General features: G+C 36.8%; 1 protein-coding gene across 3 annotated transcripts in view; it reads right to left on the reverse strand.

The window, feature by feature from the left end:
• The window catches only part of LOC101157513 (catenin (cadherin-associated protein), alpha 2), a 284873-nt gene that overhangs the window by 208641 nt on the left and 53496 nt on the right, over positions 1–22736 (reverse strand). For all 3 annotated transcript variants that reach the window (XR_013654431.1, XM_023956970.2, XM_023956972.2), the window contains exon 7: positions 2985–3188. Coding sequence is in view for 2 of the 3 variants with exons in the window: in XM_023956970.2 (XP_023812738.1) it covers positions 2985–3188 (204 nt within the window). In the remaining variant the exon portion in view is untranslated. The remainder of the gene's footprint in view (positions 1–2984; positions 3189–22736) is intronic.

The following is a 22736-nucleotide window of genomic DNA, read 5'->3' on the forward strand; positions in this document are numbered from 1 at the left end:
CAAAGAAACTCTTACATGTTTCTTCAGAAACATTAGTTGGGAGAAATATTTGTATCATTACTGGGAATTTCTTCTGCTCTTTCTGAGACCAGCCAACTTTATTAACCGAGAAACAGCTGGTGAGTTCATTTCATCTACATAACATAAAAGCTCCTCCTGCTTTCTGTCAGTAAGTGCTGGAAGCTAGAAAAGTAAAACCTCAAAAAATAAATAAACTAATCACTAACTCTTTGGATGTAGTTTGTGTGGTATGTTTAGTGCAAATAGGACAATATTGTTAACATTTTTTACTGTGTTGCAGAGTTTCTAAAATGTTTCACATGCTGGAGTAGTCCTGCCACTAGTGAAAAATTGATTTAATTGGTGGCATATTATTTAATTTATATCATTTTAACCTGATTTCATTGTGCCAGTGGGTTAATAAGAATGCTGACACAGTAGATCGTCTTAACAATGGCGCCAAATAAGGGTAAAATGACCACGGTTGTCCCTTGCTATAACACGGTTCACCTGTCACAGTCTCGCTGTTTTTTTGAACTTTTTGGTGCAATTTTGCATGCTTTATTTCTTTTTATTTTTATTTTTTACGGCCAATTAGTTCTGGTTAACTGTCGACCATTGTAAATGAATTTCCTCCGTGACGTGTCTCCTGTACTGAATATGTTTAACTTGACAAATTTGCATAAATCTTCTATCAAGATCAGATCGTTGGTTTTATTTCATATTGTTGGACTTATTTTTCAAGGAAGGTTTGAACTTTGATAGTTCAAACAAGAGAGAAAAGTGTAAAAATATTCATGTCTGTCTGAGAAAAGTGGATAAAGTGTTTAGTGAGGGGTTTTACAGCCTTAACCCTTTAACAATGGAGATATTGCTGGCGCCCTCTAAATTGCACCCTCAAAAAAAACACCCTCTTTGACACACCCTAACGTTTTGACTACTATTCCCTCGATCTATGAGAATCTGCTGATTATGACGCAGAGAAAAATGGATTGTCATTGTAGCTGTGCAGAACATTACTAAAAGTTAATATACAACAAATTACTTAAGTTAGTAACCTTGATAACAACTGGAAAAAAAAGCTGACTACTTAGCGAATTTCACCCATTGCGCGTTGTTTTTGGAACATAACTTTAGTGATAAACAAGGGATTACGGTATTGCAATTTTGAGGTCAACACAAGATTTATTGTCATTCAGATTTTTTACATTTCATGTTATTATTACTACAAACTTATTGTAAAGTATTGTATTCAGATATCATGGATTAAGTATGCATATATGTTTTAAAGTAAGCTGTTGACATAACCTAAATGTGGATGCAGAACAGAGAAAAACAAACATTTTTGTTAGCTCTGTCTCTATAATTTACTCTCTGTTCTCTGTTTGGACGCCAGAGGCAGTCCACAATCTCCCAGCTGTAGCCTCTGAAATACAACTCATGGGCCTAATGAACCAAGGCACAATTACTTTAGCAAAAAGCTGCTGCGACTTAAGCGGTGGAAAGGGCATTTTAGAGTTTAGAAATCTTCTGTGTTATGCTAAAGCACACAATGCTCGCGGTGACATGGATATTATGTGAAGTGTCTCTGAAGAAATGGCATAGCTCAGAAACGGATTTAATGGACGAAAGGCACCCTTTTTTTTGTAAGTAGACGTCACACAATCAACTGTATTCCTATTGAAACCAGCAAGGATTTGGCAGCTTATAGCCATTTTATAGCACAAAGAGAAGCTACACTAGTCAATATCTTAATAAACTTCTGTGATCATATTAAAATTGTCAGACTTTAATAAACTGAAAAATTTTTTTTACTTTGATGTATTTTTTTTGTCATAATAAACTTCTACAGATACTAATCCTCAGACTAATGTGTTTTATAACACTTCAAAACATACTCTACCTTTACATGAATATTTTACTGCTCCTGATGGAATCCTTCTGTTATCAAGTGAGAAGAAGACATGATCATCATGACGTTTGGAGAGTGTCAAAGAGCTGAACTCACGACACTTCACCGTGTGCTGGCTCATCTTTTCTCACCTTTCAGGCTGCTTCTAGCGCGGAGACAGGCTTCCAGATGAATGCCCAAAGAGCAGCTGGGCATGGGGAAATGACTAACATATTGTACTTGCAGTTGACTTTGCAATAACATGGTGTGATATGGACTGCCAGCTTCAACTGCAATGTTCTTTCAGCCTCTTCATATAACCCTATATATTTAAGATTTGTCATTTCTTTTAGTGTGCTCAACAGTTAACTGCCAGTGAAGAAAAAAATGGGGAAAAAAATCCGACATCGCACTTGAAAGAAATCCACAGAGAATGAAAAGTGCCAGAATAAGTGAAATAGTTCAATGCCTTATAGTAAAAAATGTGGGGGAAAAAAGTAATGCATGGGGATTTTCAACACAAGCATTCATAAGCATGGCTGTAGGCTTGATAAACTTCTCATCAATGCGCCTCTAAATGTTTAAAAGTTCCAACTTATATATGCTGTAGCCCATAAAGTACTCAAATGTCTTCTTTTTTTTTTACGATAATCTATATTTCAATATTTTATTTAAGCTGAAATGCCATCATGTGTAAGAACCACCATTGAGAATCACTTCAAGTCCAACACAAAAACACCTCATCAGAAACCCCACTGATCTACCAACAGCAGAAACGATACATAATTCATTTTCCACATGGGCTGTGACAAACTTTACTGCCTTAACCTTTTGGGGAAAATAAAAACGTTTTAAACAAACCCAAAGAAAACCCAATTTCCTACAAAATATCTACTTATTAATCATCTACTGATTTATCAAGCCTTTAAATAAAGAATTAGAATCAAACTTTTTCTACTTTTGACAAACTAATTCAGGCTGTGCATAATGTGTGCATTGCATCAAGAAAACAAGAGAAAATAAGAAGCAAGTGCTGAAACAAGTCCCACACCAATTAGCTAATGAGTTTTGAATAATTAGGGAGGGAACTCACATTGTTCATGTACTCGCTCAACAAGTCTTGAAGGGCCTGTCGGACTGCGTTGCATTCAGCCACAATGCGTTCGCGCCGGTCATCGCGCGTGCATGAAGAGTCTGCCATCAGCGCGGCACCACTGATGATGCTCTCCAAGCGTTCCTCCAGAGAAGGCCTGAAACGAGCCTCGCTGAATGTCAGAGGATCCAGTATGATCTTGTTCTGCAAGACAAAAAAATAAAATAAAAAAAAAAGACAGACAGAAGGTCAATAAAGTGATGCAGGCCCAGCTGGCCAGCAGCACAAAAAAACCCCAGCTGAGGGCCAAACTGAGACACCGCATCTGGTGATAAGCCATAATTCAATTTTTATCTTTATTGACTTGGAAAAACTTTGTCAAGTGAGAGTATTCCAGCAGTAAAAGACAGCAGCATTTGCCTGGAGGAAGACCTCTGTCAAAGCAAATCAATCACTTTATCCATCGACCATTGACCATAAAGAAAAAGATTCCAGGACTTTACTTTTTAGGCAACATGTTATTAGACTGGCACTTGATAACAGAACAGTGTATTTGGAAAAAACAACATAAACTTTAAATGTACATTTATGTCAAAATTATCTCAAACCATTTGTGTAAATTTCACAGTGAATACTCCCTCCCCCCAAAATACATCAAGTAATCAAAATATTGCTACCGGTAAATGGTTTTGTTATTGCTTAGGTATTTCCTACATTCATTTACTTGGCATACGAATGTTCACCAGGAGTACACAAACAAACTGGAAGGATAAGAAATTAATCCATTTTTCTCTCCCAGGAGGGAAAGGTTCATTTTCAAAGAGAAAATAAAAGTCAAACTCCATTGCACATTTCCTATGCTAAATGCAAACATAGGGATATATTAAGGACATTTTTCTAAATTACTATCAAATATTTTATTTTCCCATATACATATAAAGCTAAACATACCACAAATATGTGCTTGACTATGACACACACATTTGTCTCCTGCCTCGAGCTGCATTATGTCCACACTCGGATTTGCAATTATTGGGTTTTGAGAGCTTCATGAGGCTTTTATGTTTTAAGCTAGGTTGCTAAAATGATGAAACTTACAGTTAATTCAGATTGGGATAAACATTCCAAAGGGTCTTGATTTGAAGTATAAATGTGCAAATAAACACTCCTTTTTACATCTTTGGTCTATATATATATATATATATATATATATATATATATATATATATATATATATATATATATATATATATACAGGCCATATATATTAAATTTTCTTTGAACTACTAAATCAAATTACATTTTAAAACACTAAGGTAAAGACTCCTGCCTTATGGCATTTATTATTTAAAACTCCACTGTGAGCATAAAGTAAATAAAATATTGGCAGCAAAGATTATTTAAAAACCTAAGAATGTGGATTTCTGAGGTAATAAATGTCTTTTTTACGTATTTTTTTATTTTTATTACTTTATTTTGTTTACAGTCTAATTTTAATGCAAGATGGTACCTTTTCCAGAAAGGCTAAATAGCCTTTCAGCTGTGAATTGCATAAGAAAGTACAAATTTTGCATTTAGTAGTCACATACAAATTTCGGTTTGGTTTTTGTCTGCCAGAATCTAAAATATGTATTGTAACATAGACAATTCAAAAAATGCATTGTGTGATCATGTGCGCACTTGGGTGTTCTTTAATCCTTGCCCCCATCTTAATGTGAATTAGTTTGATTTTGCATCAACATGAAATAAAAAGCTCAAAAGAGGAGAGAAATAGGAGCTCCAAAGAGTTTAACACAATGTTTATCTCAATGTGAGAGGATACAAAGGAAAAAAAACAACATGAAGGGGAAGTCAGAATATTCCGCAGGGACTTGTGAATTGTTTTTTTTTTTTTTTTTTTTTTTTTGACTGTCAGGTTGCAATTATCACTGAAGGCAGAGAAAAGGCAGACAAAAAATGTTATAACAGAGGAGGAAAAGGCTAACCTGACAAGGGCTAGGAATATTTCAGGTAATTGGCAGTGGAAGAAGTCAGCCTCAAGTAAAGCTTTAAATAAAAAGAGGAAAAAAACTGGACTGATATCTGTAACTTCATTAGAAAAGTTTGGCTATGACTACAGTTCATCAGCTTTATTTAAGGTTGTATTCCCTCAACTCTCCTTTTCACATACCCATTGCAATTAATACTGAAAAAAAAGGTTTAAAAATGAAATCAAAGTATATTTGGTGTTATACTTTACCAAGTAAGACACTCAATACGTGCCTCGGGTAATTGAAGAGGAATTTAAACAAGATAACTTTATTTTCTCTCCGTTTTTTTTATTGGCCTTTAGTTCAATATAAACTTTTTGAGACACTATAACATGGATATTCATTTGTTGTGAATTAAAAATGATCAAAATGGCTAAAAATGAAGTGTGTATATGAATAAGTATAATAAATTAGTTTTTTTGCTTTTTTAACTGAAGAAATGAATCATCTAGTTGAATGTACTCATTGAAATGCACTGGCATGCATTTGTTCCTCAACTGGTCATCGTAATAAACCCTGAGAGAACATTACCTTGTGTGTTTGTTTTTGCCCTTTACAAGTTGTTAATCTCGATATCTATACTATAATCAGATATGTTCCATCCCTTGCTGAACATTTGATCGGAGGGTCCAATACTAACATCACACTGGCTGCTACTAACATAGCTGTAAATCATTGTAGGACATGATCAGAACTTGTTGGACATGGAAATAATTAATCAAACCATACATTGAGGATGAGGAGAAAAGGACTGAATATGTTCCCCTAACTTATAGTGTTCACAACTCAAAAAGAAGGAATGCTCTTAGTGTTATTTCACTGAACAAGTGATCCTTTCCTATGGGTGCGCAACAAACAAACTTGTGGAAAAGGAAAAATATAGTATCCTAAATATGTATCATAGAATTTAGACAGATCAATTGGTGCGCAGAGACCTCCAGAATGCTGATAGTGTTATTTCCTTTTGTTCCATTTTATCTTGTCTTCCAAGGAATCTCATGCTAGTCTGCAGAGCTCCCTAATCCTGAGTGAGTGTAACAGTTGAGCATGACAGTACATTAAACCAGAGGCAACCTGATAGTTGGCCCAATAAGAGTGAGGTTATTAGTTTGACCCTACTTTCAGGCATGAACTACTGAAACAAGGCGCACGTCACAAAGGCGCATGTCACTAATGCCTCCCAGGGCTTACCGATATTTGATGACAACTCTTTTGTCTACAAAGGAGTTTGGCGGAGTCCTTATTCTGCCTTGGGAAGCCCTAGTCAAGGGTTCAGGAATTGTCTGGTCGTGACAATTATTGTGTTTGACAAAGCCCTTCCCGCAATGGGCCAGAGGGGGCATTAGTCATGACCCACTATTCGTTTGATTAACCCAATAAAGAGCACCTGACTCGGATAAGGGTTTTGGCCTTCAATAGTCACAACATACAAGTGACTACTTATGCCAGAGAAGCCTTTTAAAAATGAATAGTCTCACATCGATTAAAACTAGAAAAAGGAATCTGCAATTATTCTGTGAAAGAGAATGTCTTTGCCTCTTTTAATTGCACTTGCAGGAAAACAGGAACTCACTCCAAGCTCAGTTTTGCAGGCATTCAGACTACTGTCTTTGCTGTGAGATCCTCAAATTAGCTTGGCAGAGAAACTACTGGCTCACACCACCTGAACATTCTCCCTGTTCATTAGTAATTTAACTCTCCGTGCTCATACGGTGTCATCTACACCTGGGGAGGCATCTGTGGTATGAACCTTTCAAAAAAAATCTAAACTGGTTGATCTTAAAGGGACATCGTCCTGTCTGAACAAGGACAGCCCCATCATCTTTTTAGAATGCTAAAGGTTTGTGCATCTTTACCACTAATCAACACTAAATCAATGCAGCAACATGTAATAAACATTCTACAGGTCAGTATTGAAACCTATTTATCATGTCCGTTTTGTTGTTAGCTTTCATAATCTCTCATGCTGTCAACATCCATTATGAGATCACCAATGCATAGAAAATCTTTCCACGCCTCAGGTCATATATTTACAGTCATTAGACAAGCTTGACAAAATTGTTTGCATCTCTCCGTTAACCCTTTAACATTAGAGTTGTTAGTGCTCTTTGAATTACAGTAACTCTTTGACCGTTTGTGTAATTAACGTAGTTCCAACGGATTCTGAAAGATAAATAAAATGGCTTAGCGCAGATTTGCGAAACTTTAGAAGCTTTGCGCTGGTATGGAACATTTTTAAAAGCTTTGCCCCAGGGGTGGAGCTAAGTGGGAAAAAAAGGGGGGCAGCTGTCCCTCCATCAGAGACAGACAAAGATTAAGTAACGATCAATACAAGCTTATTTAAGCATTGCAAAAATAACAAAAGCAATATTTTGTACAGCGCCTCAGCTAAAAGAACTGCAGTTTAATATTAATAGTGATAACAAAACTCACTTCATTAAAGAAGGGCTCCTTCTATAATGCAGTGTTTTTCAACCTCTTTTGAGCCAAGGCACACTATTGATGTACAGTCCCTCCAAAATCTCACATGCATTTTTGTGACAATTGTGGCAGAAAAAGCTGGAAGTTGCAGCTGTTTTTTTTTTTCTAAAAGAGGTAAGAAAAGTTAAGTTAGTCTTCAGTAATAATTTTTAACTAAATTATTTGAAATTTTACCCTGATAGTTGTTTTTCCCTCCAGTTTATTAACATGCAATTTTATGTTCTCTCACAAAAAAAACACATATTCTTTCTAAATAGTGATTTATTTTTTTAATATTTTTCTCAATGTTGGTTCAAAAGCAACTATACCTTTTGAACAATTATATGATCACAAGATGTTTGATAAATTTGACACAAAAAAACTAACATATTTATGTTTTCTGTAGCTACAAAAAAAGTGAACATGTTGAAGTTTTTTAGTTTTTCTTTTGTCTTAATCAAAAATGAAGTCTTTGAAAACTTTAAGAAAAATGTTTTATTTTTTTTTAGATGATTGAATTGTTTCAATTTAGTTTAATTGTGTCTGTTGGCCACTTCACCATAATCCTGTTTCTTAAATGTTGTTGTTACTTCTACCTAAGCTTAATTTTTCATTTTTCAAAAGTGACTGAAGTCTGAAAGGGAATTCATCCTTCAATCCAGACCTTTTTAGAAAAGTCTTTCAGTTAGAAAGATGACTTGGACCAAACTCTGGGATGTTTGGCTGTTAATAAACACAAACCTTGAAGGAGAACTAAACTGTTGACCTCTGATTTTACCAAAATTTAAAAACTATTTAAATGTATATGTACCTTGTGGTTTCAAGACGTTTAACAGAGAAGACTCATTGTAGCGCAGAGATGCTGTCACTTTAACACAATGCATCATGGGAGATGTAGCTCAAAAACTGACGCCGAAACCAGAAAGACTCGTGTCCCTAAACTTTATAATTTTAAACACTTTTTCCACGGTCTGATACTGGATCCTGCAGAAAGCTACACCACTACAGATAAGCTTTAGCTGGTATTTTTGTTGGAACTGAGAAACTTTACGAGCTAAATCGGAACAAGGAAGTGATGACTTCAACCACTTCTGATTGGTCAGACTGATAACGTATGATTAGGGGTCCAAAAAAGATTGGCAGAGACAGGTAATGGGGCGGGACTTTTCCAAAAACAGAGCTGACGCTGCTGCTAAACCGCAGTACTGTCATTCTTATGAAAATGTATTTAACAGAATTCAATGAACAGAAAGAAAAAAAGTATTTTAATAATAATAATAATAATGGATTTTCTGCGCTTTTCCAGACGCTCAAAGCGCTTACATTGTGTCTATTATTCAGTCACTCCTCATTCATTCTTGGTGATGGTAAGCTACGGTTGTAACCACAGCTGCCCTGGGGCAGACTGACAGAGGCGTGGCTGTCAGTTCGTGCCTACGGCCCCTCTGACCATCACCGGGACATTCATACACATTCACACACCAGTGGAGCCACACTGGAGGCAAGGAGGGTGAAGTGTCTTGCCCAAGGACACAACGACATTTTGGCTGGTGGGACCGGGGATCGAACCGCCGACCCTTTGTTCATTGGATAAACACAGAGCTGATATCCTGGAGATGGTAAATGTTTTTAGATCAGTGAAAATGGGTAATTTTCCACGGCACACCTGACCATCTCCCACGGGACAATAATGTGCCGCAGCACACCGGTTGAAAAACACTGCTCTTATGCTCTCATTTGCCACACTTCCAAAGTCTTGGATGGACAAACAGATAGACGGATGGACGGACAGATAGATAACACCTCAAATTTACCACAAAAAAAATAATAACATCATATGAGCATAGAGACCTTAATCAAACTAAAAGATGATTTGAGTTTCCTTTTTTTCCCGCAGCCACTTGGGCACCTTTTTGTAGAGCTTGGTTTAAAGTGAGTCATGCAGCAGGAGGAACACACAGTAAATATATAAAGTAAAAGAAAAAAAAAAGAGGACGAAGAAAGGAAAGAATAAAAGTGTTGCAATGACCCACTCAGAGACCTCAAACCGATTGAAATGCTACAGCCAGTCAGACCTTAACAGAGCCATGTATAAACGAAGGCTCACAAACCACAATGACCTGAAGCCATGCTGTAAAGAAAAGTGGGCCAGATTCACAATGAGAGAGCCTGATAAAGTCATACAGACAACAATTACTAAGTGATGCTACCAAAGGTGGTTCCATAAAATACTCCAAAATGGGACAGGCTTTTACATGTTGCCTGTATGACATTTATGATTTATTAATTAATGAATGATGGTGTCATTGTTTTACATTGTTGTTGTTTTTTTAAGACCTAGAGTGTACAGATTTTGCATTTGTCTTTAAAATGACAAACTGTAAAAAATACACCAAAAAGGAACCCCAAAGGTTTTAGTAATCTGAACAACTTAACTAAGCTTCATATACATTTTCAAATAGAAAACTACCACTAAACAAAGTAACGTTTTGTTTTATACTACATGTGTGGGACAATGTGCACATTGCATCATGCATTGACACATTTGTTTTTTAAATAACTACTAATGTCTCAAAAATTGAACATAATTACTGTTTTTATTATTACATAGCTTTAAATATGTATTGAAGATAAACAAAAACAGAATTCTGAAATGTTGATGCAAGCAACAGTAAACAATGACAGACGTTCCAACTGCCAGCAACACATACAAATATGATTAATGTCCAAATGGCTTGATTTAGAAAAAAAGTTAAATGTTACATGTATTCGCTCTCATAATTGACTCTCACGGAAGGGTAGAAACATGCATAACTTTTTTTAAATGTATTATTATCGTTATTTATTTTTTACAGTAAATCTACCAGTTTAAGACAAGCAAAAGACGGAACATTCCCAGTGGTCACAAAATTTTGACTAATCATTAAATGTGCTTCCTGCTGGTTTAATTGTAGCAGGTTTGATTGGGACCCATTATTGACATTGTCGAAATATCAAGGCACTATAGGCACTCAAGTTGATTATGCAAAAAAAAACATCTTTCAGGTTGATTAACATGATAAGTAATTAACAAATTTCAATCTCTGCGGGCAATTCTCATTTGAATGGGCCTAAAAGTCATCTTGAAATGCATGTGGCTGGAATGTTTATATGAGTCATGCCATCAGTTTTCTCTCTCTGGTAATGCTATACGTGAGTCACTGCAAATGTAATTTCTTCTGCAGGGTTTGCACTACTTTGTATCTCATTACAGTCCTTATACACTTTCATGTGTATAAGGACTGTGGGGAGGGGGGAATGTAAAGAAGTGGGGAGGGGGGACAATAACTTCTTAACACGCACTCTCTGGTTAAACAAATCTTTTCAGGCGAGTCTGGAGACCATTTTTTAGAGCATAACTTCAAACATTGTCTGCACCATACCTGTGTTGCCATGATGACCGTATTGACGAACTCAATGACAAACTCAACCAAATTGCATTGTCAAGATAAAACCTTTTCTCATATTTTTTAGTATTTTTCTTTTCTTTTTTAATGTAAAATTTTAGCTTTCCTTAAACACATTTCCACCCTTAAAAAAGGTATTGCAACATGTCTGGCAAATCAACAAAACAATCCTCTCCTAAATACTATCAGCTTCAACAGTGACAATCATTATATTCAATTATTATTAATGTAGCAAATACATGGACAAAGTCATAAATCACACATATCAATAGGATAATAAAGCCAACTAGAGTGCTTACTCTCCCAAGGTAATGGTGGTTGGAGCAGTGCCCAGTCTCTCGGGTGTAACACACCACCAGTGTGGAGAAACCAACTAAGTCATAGGTGTCTATTTGTACACAAAGCCAAAACAGTTTTCTAAAGTGATCGTCCAATTAAAATAAGGGTCCTAAAAGGAAGACTCCCTCATAAAAAGTTTTAATTGGAAAAAACCTTTGCTCTTCTTCACATTTTGGTATCTAAAAGTATGAGCTAGTTCTTTGCACTTTGCCCCTATGTCCTTTTACAGAACTATAACCTAATGTGGTTTGTTTGCCCTTCCCCTACACACAGCTGTAACATTTGATGACAAGAGCTGGACATAAATCTGCCCTGCAGAGAGTAATGCAGGCCACTGAGGTGCTCATAGAAAACGATAGATAACTGAACTGTAGCCTGGGTCTAGTGAGTTTAAGTTGCCCATAAAAATCTTTTCCACTGACAGAAACCATCCCCTCGCTTTGAGAAGCTATCTCTAAATACCTGTGACAATAGTCTTTGCAGTTTAGCAAGTGACGGCAAGTGAAAGCACAGATAAGGCCCTATCTGCAAGACACCTGCTGCTTTCAATGAAAGAACAAGCAGGGGTAGGAAAAGAGAAAATATATATGTGTGTATGTGTGTGTTAAAGACATTCTTTTCTGTTCCTTTTTCTCCAATTGCTCATGACCACCCACAAAACCCAACCTATATTCTTGTAACCAGCGAACACCACAAAAGATTTATATGAACCTTCATGTTTGGAAAAGGTCATTTACTGAACATGAAGACGTTAAATCAGACACATCATGGTATTGGGTCTGTTGTGTACGTTTTCTCCCACAGGCTAGATTTGATTCAGTATAAACTAAAAAATAAGTATGATTTTATTTCATTTTTTTTAATCATCTGAGGTGTTTTTTGTTCTAAAAATAGAACATCAATTAGGTAATATGTAATTTTGTTTTTATTCTATTGTTTTTGTAATTGTGTGGTTTGGGTTTTATGGATGGATCTAAAAGCCATCAATAGACTGCCACGTCTATGAAGACTCTCATTCATCCGGGTTGATTCCATCATGGCTGTCATCTGGACTTAGTTTTTAAAGTTAGAAGACATTTCACCTCTTATCCAAGAGGCTTTGTCAACTCTGGTAAAAGAGCTGGTATATATGCGCTCATGGAGGAGGAGTCACACCTGAAACTGGATGGTATTGTCAACTTAGCCTACATGGTTTCGGGTCGTTAAGAGTCCTTTGTCCTCGGTTGGGGAGCCAGTGACTCCCTCCCCAAACTGGTCATCTCTTTCAGCTGTTAACCTGAGAACATGACTCTTATTAAGATAAGGTTTATCCTTCTTAATTGACAAAGATGGGTTTTTTCACTCCTCGCTCAAACCATCCTTTTCTCTGGCTAAATTTCGGACTTCACTGTCACTGTCAACAGTAGTTGACACTACTGTCACTGTCAACAGTAGTTGACAGTGACAGTAGTGATTTTCTTTTATCTTTTTTTTAGGGGGTGAGAATGTTATTTTTACACATGTCAGTTGTTTTCCCAGATTTTGATACAAAGTCTAGCAGCTTATTCCAAAAGAGCGCTTTTCTAAGGCAAGCAACTTTTGATATAACATTTTTGAAATTGTTTTTCATTTCTTTCACAAGTGCACAGTTAAATCTAAAATAAAATAAAAAATTTTTTGAATGCACAATTTGAGATATATTCTCAACCCCTTGTCTTGCGTGTATTTTTCTCTCGTGTGTGTGTGTGTGAGAGGGAGTGTGTGTGCATTTGTGGGTTTCAGCTCCTGCAGGGATCCAGCCCCTCCATTACTGCTGACCCCACCTCCTGTAGAGCTTATTGATGTTCCACTCCACCAATCACCAGGGTAGGAGGGAAGTTTAAAAGCTCCCAGAAACCCCTGCTACAGGGGCGGCTGAATTCCTGGGGGGAATTTACCTTACAGTCTGCCTCTGCTGCCTGCCTGCCAGAAGCGTGTGGTTTGCCTCTCCTTAGTTTTTTTTTCTTTTTCTTGCTATGGAATCTCCACATTGTATTCAATCCAGTGGTTGAATTACTCAAGTTACATTTGTGCAGCTTTGGGGGATTGCATTTTTGGTATCCGTTTTCTTGCCATAAAGCCTGAGAATTTATGTTAATTCGAACTCTAAGTCACATTTGGGATTTTTTTCCCCAGTCTGTTTTAGTTATTAGTTCATTTAGTTCTTATGTTGCAATACGTCCCACCAAATAAAAACCTGTGGCCGACTTACCCCCTGTTTTTTTTCTTTGTTTTTTTTTATATAAATTTTTTTATGTTTTCTCCCTTCTTCCAGAAGTGGCACATAAGACTTACATTGTTTAAATACTAACCCCTTTACTTTTGCATACATTTTAAAGTAACTAAATTGTCGTAGTGACTATTGGAAGAAAATCTCATATCGTATGTGATGGTAAGTGACACAAAAGAATGGGGCGGCCCTGTCCACTATTCTTTGGAGCACACATAAATATGCATACCTTCCATAATTGAAAAGTGTGTGGGCACAGGGGGACTTGTCTCCATTTGAATATGAATGCCCTTCTTCTTTCATTTTCTGCTTTTTCAAATTCTGTCTAGCACAACGATAACCGCCAAACCTCGCTCCCTGCCTTTCCCCTCAATGGAAATCTTTCTGGCAGACATTGGCCATCCTTTTTTTTTCCCTCCTCTCAAATCTGCAAACCATACAGAAGCTTGTCAAAGCTCACAAAAGCTTTAACAACAACTATAAAAACGTAAAAAAGGATATGCGTCTCTTTTCTACACTCTTTCTGTATGCATATACAATGTATGTATATGGGCATAGAGAAAATAAAGATACACAGTTGTCACTAAAATCTTGACACTGACTAAATGACCAATAATTAATACAATAGCAACGTTATAGCAGTTATCGGAAATGATAAATGTAAAAAAGGACAGGAAAAATGCAGATTGAATTAGGATTTGTTTTTTTAATTAGCATCAAAAGCGTCTTTAAATGTATAATCTGTTTACTTTTTTTTTTCTACAGTGCCATTGTTTTACCATCATCCAGACTTCCATTTGCTTCTGTGTAAGAAAGACTCAATAGCTTTTTTTAGTTGGTCAATTTTAACTTTATTATCATTATTACTTATTTCAGTTTCAAATAGTTTAGTTTTTTATTTGCTTTCTTAATCCCCAAGGTTAAAAAAAAGACGTGATCATTAAGTAACTATTGTGTGTTTTTCTTTGGTTGGACTATGGGTCGATCCTTGTGCTCCCTCTGGAAAAAACTTGGGCAAACGTTTGCATCCATTACAGCTCTTTCATATAGAGGTGAACCTCCGCTGTCATTGCATCAATTATCCATCTCCCCCCTTGTTGTTGCAAAGATGCTTTGTGTGACAGAGCTGTCAAGCTGTCACTCGATTTAGAACGTTCTCACGTCTATCCAAGTTTATCTTTCCTTTTATTTAGAGCCTGACTTGAGAATGTGGGTCAGGTATTTTACACCATGTTGAAGAGAAAAGGCAGACAGTAAATCCAGACAGTATTTAAATGTGCAATAGGAGTATTCAACCTTAAAACTGAGCAGGGAGCTTTACTTTGTTCAGGGCTGCATGCATTTCCGTGGCAACAAAGAAAAAGAGCTCAGTATCAAAAAGCTTATTAATACTTTGCCTTTAAGGAAACATTCAAAGCTCTGTGGATAAGTGTCCTAGTACCCCGCTGTAATAGTAATTGCAGTCTCATAATAAAAAAAAATTAGACTTAATGGTACAATACAGTCAAGTTAGTACATACCATGTTATACATGTAACCTACAGGCATCTAATGCTTGAGCAAACAAGCAAACAGTATTCTCTTTGTGTAGAAAAATAATACTTATGGAATAGGACACTATTTTTAACTAACAAAATATAGAGTTTAACTTGACCACATATACTTGTGGTTGTTTTGTCCAATAATTAGGCAGTTTCAAACTTCCGATACATGGAATAAGCAGGAAAAAGTATTTGTTGGATGTAAACTGCAATACTTTTGTAAAAATATGATAGTATTTTTTTTTTTTTTTTTGCCGTTTGCTCTCATTATGTTTATGTATTCTTAATTTCTTTGATAATCTATGACCCAAATTTATCATTACAGCCACTTTATAATGCTAAACCACTGTTTTCATATTGCTGATGGGATAGTTTCTGCTTGGATGTGTTGATGTTCAGCTAAGATGTCCATAACCTAGTAAACAACTATGTCAGCAATTTCTCAGTTAGTGTTAGTAATGACCATTTAGAGATTAAATTGTGTGTTTCACACCAAAAATCAACATTTGGCCCTGATATTTCATTGTATTCTATGCAATAAAGTGATTTTTTTTTCATTATTAACTGGAAAAAATGCAAGAAATAAGCCTCTAATTGACATCAAGAGAACCAACAATGAGGTGGAATTCTTCCATGCCTTTACATCACAGGCTGAAGTACACTACTAGTTACCATGTGCAGTGTAGATACATAGAAGAACCTCACACTTTATACATAATTAAAACAGCGAAGTTATGCATCAAAGTAAACCTGCACACAGATCCTTGCAGCGGTTGCCTTGATGTGTTTAATTAGGCGTGACCCAGTAGCCTCTTTAAATGTTTGCAGCAAAGAAGGATGGTTTGACGTTAAGACACAGCAGTTTAGGTGGGTTTTTTTATTCTCTGTACATATTTTTTGATATTCAGCTGTACCTGATCATGCAGTTAAACAAAACAACATTTTATAGCATAGCAACATTGTTTTTGTCATGTTTCGCCTTACTGTAACGTTTGCAAGGCCGAATACAGCAAAGAATCCAAACCTTCAGCCGAGAGACAAGTGCTCCAAAATTCCACATGCATATATATTATATCTTTTAGTTTTTTAACAATTGAACTAACTGTTGCTTTTACAAGATTTGTGTAGGGAATGCCCAGTCACCTCTTCCAGCTCTGCTGGGAGGATGCTCATAGGTGAAGCCAAGAGGATAGATGGATTTGTAAATTGAGAGATGTATCTTCTGAGTCAACTCTCCATTTAACCACAACGGACCCTTAGAAACAGATACTTAAAGTCCTTCACCTGAGGAAGTGATTCATTTCTACCCTGGAGGGGGTGGTCCACCTTTTTTTTTGGCTCAGAGCCATGGCTTCAGCTTTGGAGATGCTCAGTCTCATTCCGACTGCCTCCTACTTTGCTGGAAACTGTGTTCACAGCTTGGAGAAACCAAAAAGACCTCTTCATCCATGAACAGCTGAGATGAGATTTTGAGGTTGTGCTTTTACATATTTAGCAAGTTGTACCAGGGTGAAAATAGACTGACAATGATTTGGTATAACATTTTAACACTTCAAAAAAAGGCTTGTTATTTTGTTTAACACAAATAAAACCAAGATTTTTGCTATGCAATGCTCAAAATAAAACAAAATTCCAGGTTCAATCTTTTTTTCTTAGTATTTTTCTGAGATTCCTCAGGATTTCAGTCAAATTCAAACGTAGGACTCTTGGTTTGTGACATGTCACTGGCCGTTTTTGGTGGGGAAATAAAAATATACTTTATACAACCCTTTAAAGATAGATAAAGGTTTCTTTAGGCCCATTGTAGACAATCAGATTTGATAGATGTATCTCGTCCTGGTCTAAGTTTACCTGGTCTTGCATGACATAAGGCAAATCACTGCATCTAAATAAATACGTTCGAAGGTGACAGCAGACAATGTCCTGCAATACACACTTATGTGTGCTTAAGACAGGGTGGTTACTGTACAAGAGCTGGTGTGCCCCCGCATCCACAAGACTGAGCAGCAACGAGTGGGCAAGCAAGCGTTAGAGGCTTTTACAGAGAAGACTTTTACTGCAAGGCAAGACATGGAGAGAGAAAAAGAACAAAAAGAAAAAAAAAAGTAATTTCCTCCTTCCACTCAGGATTGTAGACCCAAGGGTTTTATGCTGAGAAATATTTCAGAATACTTGGAGGGATTCCACTTTAGTAACTGGTTTTAGTTTAATTTAGAAATTAAACGTGTTGTTTAAATAGATTATGAAAACCTAGCCTAGGTTATACTACATACGATATATCTAATCTATTTATAGATCCTTGCCTCGTTGATATCAGAAAAGACAATGAGAGCAAGTTAACCAATCATAATTAATCAAATATTTTCTTAGTGTGCAAGAGGAGATAAACAGTTGACTTCAAAGTAAAAACTGCAACTTGCTTAGTTTTTTTTTATTTTTTGTTTTTAAGCCAAAGCATCTCCTTCTATATGGAGCCATGCAATGCCTTCAGGATAGGACAGTCATTGGCTAATTGCTGTACAGCAGCAAACAAACCAATACTTCTCCATTTTCCCTGGTCATGTCCCATTACTTCAGCTTAGATTCCCTATTCATATTTCTTTTGACAGCTGCATCTGTTCATGGAGAATGAGGCTGTGTTGCAATCGGCAGGCATGGGATGTTGTAATTAAGAGGAGTACCTTTGGGCGAGCTCTTGGCTCAACCAAGGTGAAAACGACAGAGGAAGTGGAATTTCATTGAACACAACAGGGTCGCTGTCAATAACTCTGGCACTTGGCATCGGTTCCAGTGTTTATATTAATATTTGGGGCCCGTGTGGATCTTTTCATGACTGTGCATCTGTGCATGTTATATGCCTGACCTTCCTCATCAAAGTGCAACTAGCTGTGGGGATCAAGAAACACTCTCAAACACCCACATGTCGAAAATTATGGAAAGAGAGTGTGTGCGAGAGATGAAGAGCAAAAAGTGGGAGCGAAATAAGAGCCTGAAATGAGACAGCAAGGAAAGGAGTGCACAGATTGATATAGCAATTACCAAGAAAGCGACCCCTCTGTTAGGAATACATCTACATACATTAGTGGCAGGTTGCTCCCCAACCACAGTCTCTGAGGCTAACCAAGCAGTATCTCACACAAAGATGCAATGCTCTGAAAGGTCATCACGGTGCAGTCACTGTGTATACATTAACAACCAAAACTTCATCTGCTCTACATTGTACTTTCCTGGAATAGAAGAAAGGATATTTATCAAACTGTCAAGCACAGACGAAACAGAGTAAAATTCACGTGTGCTTGATTGTACACTAAAGCTACACTACACCAAGGTAAAATAAGGATTTTTCTGATGTCTTCAGAGTTATAACGAGTGTCTCAGTGGATTATCTAATAACCATAAATGTGTGCAATTAGCAGCCCGAACACAAAAAAGCAGTATGCTAGCAGTATTGAAAAGGGATTCAAAGATACACCGCTCGCTCCAGTGAAATTCAAAAGACCGACTGTCATGCATGCTGTGCTGGAGCTAACAAGTTAATCCAGTTACCGTTACGCAATAATCAGACCCCTGTTATCAATAAGGCTTGTCAGAGCCGAAGCCCTGGGGGCCCTAGGCCTTAGGTGACCCGTGAGCATTTGGGCAAAAATAATTATACATGAAATAAAGCTATTTTCTAGCATTTTTCTGCACGTAGGGAAAAGGAGAAGAGGAAAGATCGTCAAGTAATATAAATTTATTTGATTGGCTAAAACATTTAACAACAAGAGTTTACCAATCAGAATCCTGTATATATCTAGAATCAATAAGAGTTTTTGTAAGGCACAATTATGCTTACAAAAAAATATCTTATCTAGAGAAAATGCAATGATAGTTTAAGCTACTGGGTAAAAAGGAAAAATTTTGACTGCTTCCAAATAAAAGTCTATGTTAATGCGTGTGTTGCGGGCTTCGGCATTCCAAACTCACTACGCAGGTTTTTAAGTTTGGCTCTACTTTCAAAATCCAGGGCCAAAAAACGTGCATTGAAAGTTAAACCAGATGAACTTTGACCACTCAGGGACTCCGATTTGGTAGTGACGTTTGAGAAATGTAAATTTTCAAATCCTGGAAGTGCCAACCAGTTGAAAAGTGATCATGAAAGAGAAATAAATATTTGTAGTTCGCCCAGTGGGAGTTATTTGACTCCAAATCCTTGATATATTGGCAAAGAGCTATGAAAGAATTGCAAGGTTTGCACCATTTCTACATTTTGCACCAAGCCTCTGCCAACAGTAGGTTCAGGCGATAGTATTGGATTGCGACAGATATCATATGTGAAAAGAGCGTTCAAAAACCAGTGCATTCTTGAACGTGCCACAAATGCCCGGTTTGTACTGGACATAACTTTAAACAGACTGAGTCTAGGAGCCAACAATAGCAGCTGGAGTTCCAGCTTTTTTTGGCTGCTGAGAAGCTCCCAGCAGCGGCAGCAGGTCTAAGCTGGAAGCGCTGTTAGGTTAGTAGACAGGTCAGTTGTTTCTGTCTGAAAGCATGGCGCATTTTAGAGAAGAACATTATTAAGCTGCTCAGACTCACAACAGGACAGGTTCTTAGGGGAAAATGAATGTGTGAACTTCAAAAACAAGTATTACAATAAAAGAAGTCTCCTCTATTGATCTGTATGAGTCAGTCTATAACTGTAGCTGACTAGTGAAATATAGACACAAGAGTATTCAAGATAAATCCTAAACTAAGTAAAATTTTGAATTTACTGTGAATTTATTATGTCAGAAATTAAATGTTAAGAACAAATCTTTTAACTAGATTATTGTATAAAATCAATTGGATTACTTTAAACCCAATTTCAGTGGATTGGTCAACTGGAACATGGCAATCATTACATGATTTTTCTTTTGCTTAGAAGTTAAAAAATGAAGTAATAATCTTTATTCAGACAACTGTGCTCTAAAAGTGTGAAAAATATGAATGTTCAGCCGTCAAAAAACTCCAGAGAAGCAAACAGAGTTTTAAAAAGAAAACTCCATTATCAAAACAGATCAGTTGAAACCATTATCCCAATAACAGTTCAGAGGCCTTCATTCACTTGATGTAAAAAAAAAGTAGCAACCGTCTGTCCTTCAAACATGGCTGTAGAGCTCTTACCAGTAAAACTATACTGTGATTTTGTCCATAAAGAGCTGCATGTTTTAACAATAAAAGACTAAGAGAAACATATATTAAAATAAAATGCTAATATGCCCTTTTAAGAACGTTTTTGTCATAGTTTTATTTATTTTGTCTTGTTGGTCTCCATTTAGGAAGGATTTGAGTTTACATGACTTTAATAAGTGGGACTGGTGAACTGGTGAGGATAGTTAATGGCATTGGTGCACCACAATGGTAAACACGAGTCTTACCAATTAATATTAAGAGGTAATCATGCTTATCATGACAATCATGGTAAGCAATATACATCTTAAAATAATCAGAGTGCATATTAAAAGAGATGTATCAGCATCAATGTTTAAATGTGAAATACTGAAGTACACATAAAGGAAAAACAGAGATTTCAATAAATCCTAGATCATACACAGGGAGAGGAAACGGCAGTTACTAGTTTCATGTTAATGTTATTCTATCTAGAAAATATCATTATCCTTTATGATAAAACGTATACAAAGCTAATTTACAGATTCCACCATGATTGAAATCTACAATTTAAAGTTTTAGCTTTATATTCAAGCTATTGTAACTGGAAAAAAAACTGTCAACCATTAATATTCTCCAAAGAAACAAAAAATGTTTTGTCCCACTGAAAAGAACAAATTGAACAAAACTTTAAAGCATTTACTGGCTTTTCTAAAATGTTCATGTAGGTGTATATATACATATATATTATAATCATAGAGGAAAGCATAGCAATCTAGTCCTTTCACCTTGCGAGCCCCAGGTTCAAATCTTGATTAAGGTGAATTCTCAGTAGGCAAGTGAACCCTTAATGGAGGAGTCATGCCAGCTCAGGCGTCATTTAAAATACTAAGAACCACACATAATGCGCATTTCCCTCAATGGAAACAGAAGCTAGAGACAAAGATTGTATCCGCATGCAGAGAAGTCAGCAAGCTGTTGGAAAAAATGAATGTCTAAAAACTAGAATCAACTATCCATACCAGAGGCAATGGAAACTGCCAGGCAAAGGTTTATAGCCTTAGCTGGAGTTTACAAGAGAGAATACACTGGATCGACCGAATCGAATCATTAAAAATGTACTCTGAATGAAAGTGTAGCAACATGAGGACAGACCAACCAATACTGGAGTATCATATGGGAAAAAGAAATATAGCAACACTGCTCAGCAGCTGGCAAGCTTAAAAGCAGAATAAAACAACCTCCGGGAATAAGATCCTCTATCAATGGGTCAAATGTCCAAGAACAAGACTCGGATAGCAAAAACTGGACAGTACCAAGCTCTGACATTTTGATTTGATTTGATTTGAAATGGTATATTTCAAGCAATCAAAGCAAGAATTATGCACAAAACAATACAATCACCATTCATGCATTCATACAAAGACGTATCAAACTTAGGATAATTAGACATTAAATCAAAGAGGCATGACTTACTCCTACTGGCTATTAAAGCTGACTGCACTATCCGAGCACCTGGCAGCACATCTGAACCACCTGCTAGTGGATCTGACCCACCCTGAATGGTTAACTGATAGGCCAGACAGTCCTGATCCTGAAAGACCCCTATAAAGGAACCGTCTTATCACCTTCCCCAACACAACATGGAAGCTCCTGTCAGGCGTCATGGCTGCTAAGATGAAAAGGCTTATGGATCGATAGATGAGTGTGGTCGAGAAAGAGATTGGAAGGAACTCCAGGGAATTAAAGTGCCAACTAATAGTGGATAGAGCAGATAATGTAAACCGCAAGACCAGATGCACCAATCAGATTGGTTACAAGAAAGCCTATGACTTGAAGCCTCACACTTGGGTCTTGGAATGCTTAAACTGTGGGACACCAGGTAGTGCAAAATGTGTCTTGATGTTTGGTATCCAGTGCTAAATGAGCTCAGACGAAGCACACACATTTAAATGTGCGGTTCAAAATGAGATGACAAAATGAGAAGGAGAATGAAAGAGCTTGAGAAAGAGGAGAAAGGACCCAACTTAAGGATAAACATATGCCCTAAAAAATGAGAAGAAAACAAGGAAGCTAAAAAGGAGTGACAGAATGATCCCGTGTGACTTGGATCTATGTTGAAGTCGTGTGAATGAAACGTGTTTTTTAACGCTTGGCCATGGGTGTAAATGGAACATACACAGGTTCAAAGTGCCATTATGAAATGGCAGGACCCTTATGAGAACCGTGCAGCCACAAAAGGAGTGGTATAAGAACGGAGAGAGAGAATTCATTGTCCAAAGGAATTGACGAAAATCTGGTAGGTTTTCTAAGACAAAGCTAAATTCTGAGGACTACAAACCTCAGAATGTCTCATAAACCAAAAAATAGCCTGAATCTCATTAATGGTATAACACCATGCAAGCTGATACAGACTGTTGCTCTGAGCAGGGCTAAAAATCTCTGTTTCCAAGGACTTGAGGGGAAAGAAGATAAAAATGGAAAAAAAAAAAAAGGAGAGGGTGGGGAATGAAAAGATGGACGAGCAAAAACCATAATTAAACACTGCCATCTTCTGGTCAC

This window comes from Oryzias latipes, assembly GCF_053564925.1.
Source record: "Oryzias latipes strain Hd-rR chromosome 1 unlocalized genomic scaffold, Olatipes_Hd-rR_3.1 chr1_Y".
Lineage (NCBI taxonomy): Eukaryota > Metazoa > Chordata > Actinopteri > Beloniformes > Adrianichthyidae > Oryzias > Oryzias latipes.